Source organism: Suillus clintonianus, assembly GCF_016758775.1.
Source record: "Suillus clintonianus strain FC179 chromosome Unknown DEU56scaffold_57, whole genome shotgun sequence".
In the NCBI taxonomy this organism is placed as follows: domain Eukaryota; kingdom Fungi; phylum Basidiomycota; class Agaricomycetes; order Boletales; family Suillaceae; genus Suillus; species Suillus clintonianus.
The window spans coordinates 806-2963 of record NW_024539281.1 but is presented as its reverse complement, the minus strand read 5'-3'; the positions used below and the strand labels follow the sequence as shown (position 1 = coordinate 2963).

Below are 2158 nucleotides of genomic sequence, written 5' to 3'. Positions count from 1 at the left end.
CTCATATCTTAAAGGGATCAAACGTCCGCATCAGTGCTTGCAGATACTGCTAGTACAAGTCACCGATCAACCATATGGCTTAAATACCACCATCCCTGTGCATTCCAGACTAATGGACGCTTGTCGTGACGAGTTTATGCGCCTAGTGGCAGACATAAGTATTCGATCGCTATGCCTCGCAGCCTCCTAAAATCCCAACATATTCCACCGAACGCGGTATGCTGAAACACGACCGATTCAGCGCAGAATATTACTGGTCCACCACGCGTGGCCCAGCGCAGTTCACAGGATCAATCCAGCGTATGATTCACGACATCGGTACTCCGAGCTTTTTGGAAATAGGACCTCACCCAGCTCTCGCCGGTTATCTGGTCACTCTCGGGGGCGAGACAGCCACCGTCGTCTGTCCTCTGCGGAGACCTAAGGGCAATCAAGGGGAAGTGGTTTCTTTTCTCGAAGCATTGGGGAAGCTGGCGGTTGCTGGACATTGCTGCATCGACTTCAATGTTCTCAATGGATGCACCGCAGCAGACGTCCCAAAACTACCCGCCTACCCCTTTTCCCACAAGAAGCTCTTCCTGTACCCAAATTCTTCTTCTAGGCAGAGAATTCGTCAGCCTCGCAACGGGCCGTTGAATTACTCTCCGCTTTGTATCAACTCGCAGACGCACCCTTACCTGGCTCAACATGTGATCCAAGGCGAGCCCATCATGCCTACCACAGGTTTTATTGAAATGGTAGGCAATCACTCGCGCAATCTCAGAGTAATACACTAAATATGTATTTCCAGGCATTACGCTTAGATATGCTGCCCTATCTCGAATCGCCACAGACACAATGCCAGATGTTGTATGTAATCTTCATCACGTTATGGACGCCGCCCTCTAATCCATAATGTAGCATCTGAGCACCCTGGCAAAGATCTCTCGCGACGCTGAAATTTTGGATTCTATGAAGCCAACAAAAGTCGTCAACCATGTCAAAGCAGACTTCAACCACAAGAAGGGTGATGTCAACCTCGAGTGCACTTGCTTCAGTACCCGTATCATGAAGTCTAGATATAGCGACCAAGTATGTGAATTTATGAGACGGTATGCCACCAACTCTGAACGTTCACACTTACAGGTCATCCAAATCGAAACGATGGTTAGAGATAAGCGGACAATCTTGACAAGGTTGGCTCCCGTGATTTCAAGCTTCTTGTATCCAAGGACTTCCATTATGACTGGTATGTCGCGCCTTCCTTACACCTCCGTCACACTGAGTTTTGTTTTCATATTGCAGGCACGAAGACCTCTAGGAGAGACTGGAACATTGTTTTATATGATCCGACCAATTTGGTGGCTCGGTCGTCGAAATCAGTCGACTTTTGCTTGACACAAGAGTCATACTTTGCACGTTGAGCACGCTGTCCAATCCCAATATCAATACTATTACTCGTCTTGTCCCGGTACAAACCGTGATATTTGACGAGGCAAGTCAAATCGAAGTGGGAGACTACGTGCCGCTGCTTCACGCGATATGCGCAGTGCAACGCAACATGTCGGTGGACAAAGGATTGGTACGAAATGTGCGCGTGCGAATCACTGCGCTGCACAACCGCTTTGTCGAAGTGCAGATTCCAGCGACGGGCGAGATTCACTGTCTGCCTCGCATCACTTTCTCATTCAATCCTGCTCGATCGAGTTGGACTGTGAATCGCAAACAATTTCCACTCCGTCCTGCATACGCAACCACTTTCAATGGGTCACAAGGTCTCACGCTGCAACGCGCCGTTGTCGACGTACGGACAGATGGCTTTGCGCACGGTCAATTATACACCGCGCTGTCGAGAGTACGACATCGACGGGATATTCGGACGTTGTGGTCAGAGGCAAATGAGGAGAGAGAGACTGCGAATGTTATTTATGCTTCGTTACTATTGTAGTAAAGTGAACGCAAAGTCCGTCCGTCCGCAGGCGAGCGGTTCGCTTGTAGAATATAACTAGGGATATACACGAAGAAACAATATTACTGAAACCAAACAGCAATCGGACATTGAAAATCCGCGCGGCATCTCGGGAAGTCGAACTGTAACCAAACATCCACCATAAAGTTAAGCATGATGAACAAAATTACCATGACCCGTAGAAAAAGATATACTCGGAAGCTGACTCCC

General features: G+C 48.5%; 2 protein-coding genes across 2 annotated transcripts; both read left to right on the top strand.

The window, feature by feature from the left end:
• On the top strand, positions 1-1172 carry DEU56DRAFT_460595 (uncharacterized protein). Its single transcript, XM_041346336.1, has 4 exons — positions 1-737; positions 791-849; positions 901-1071; positions 1126-1172. The coding sequence occupies exons 1-3, from the start codon at positions 219-221 to the stop codon at positions 905-907; spliced, it is 585 nt and encodes a 194-aa protein (XP_041206396.1). The 5' UTR covers positions 1-218; the 3' UTR covers positions 908-1071; positions 1126-1172.
• A 365-nt stretch (positions 1173-1537) lies between these two features.
• On the top strand, positions 1538-1927 carry DEU56DRAFT_740439 (uncharacterized protein; the record flags this gene model as incomplete). The annotated part of the gene is made up of 1 exon (XM_041348810.1): positions 1538-1927. A coding segment is annotated over one exon (390 nt), but the record flags the coding sequence as incomplete, so codon positions are not given.
• Positions 1928-2158: the final 231 nt, after the last annotated feature.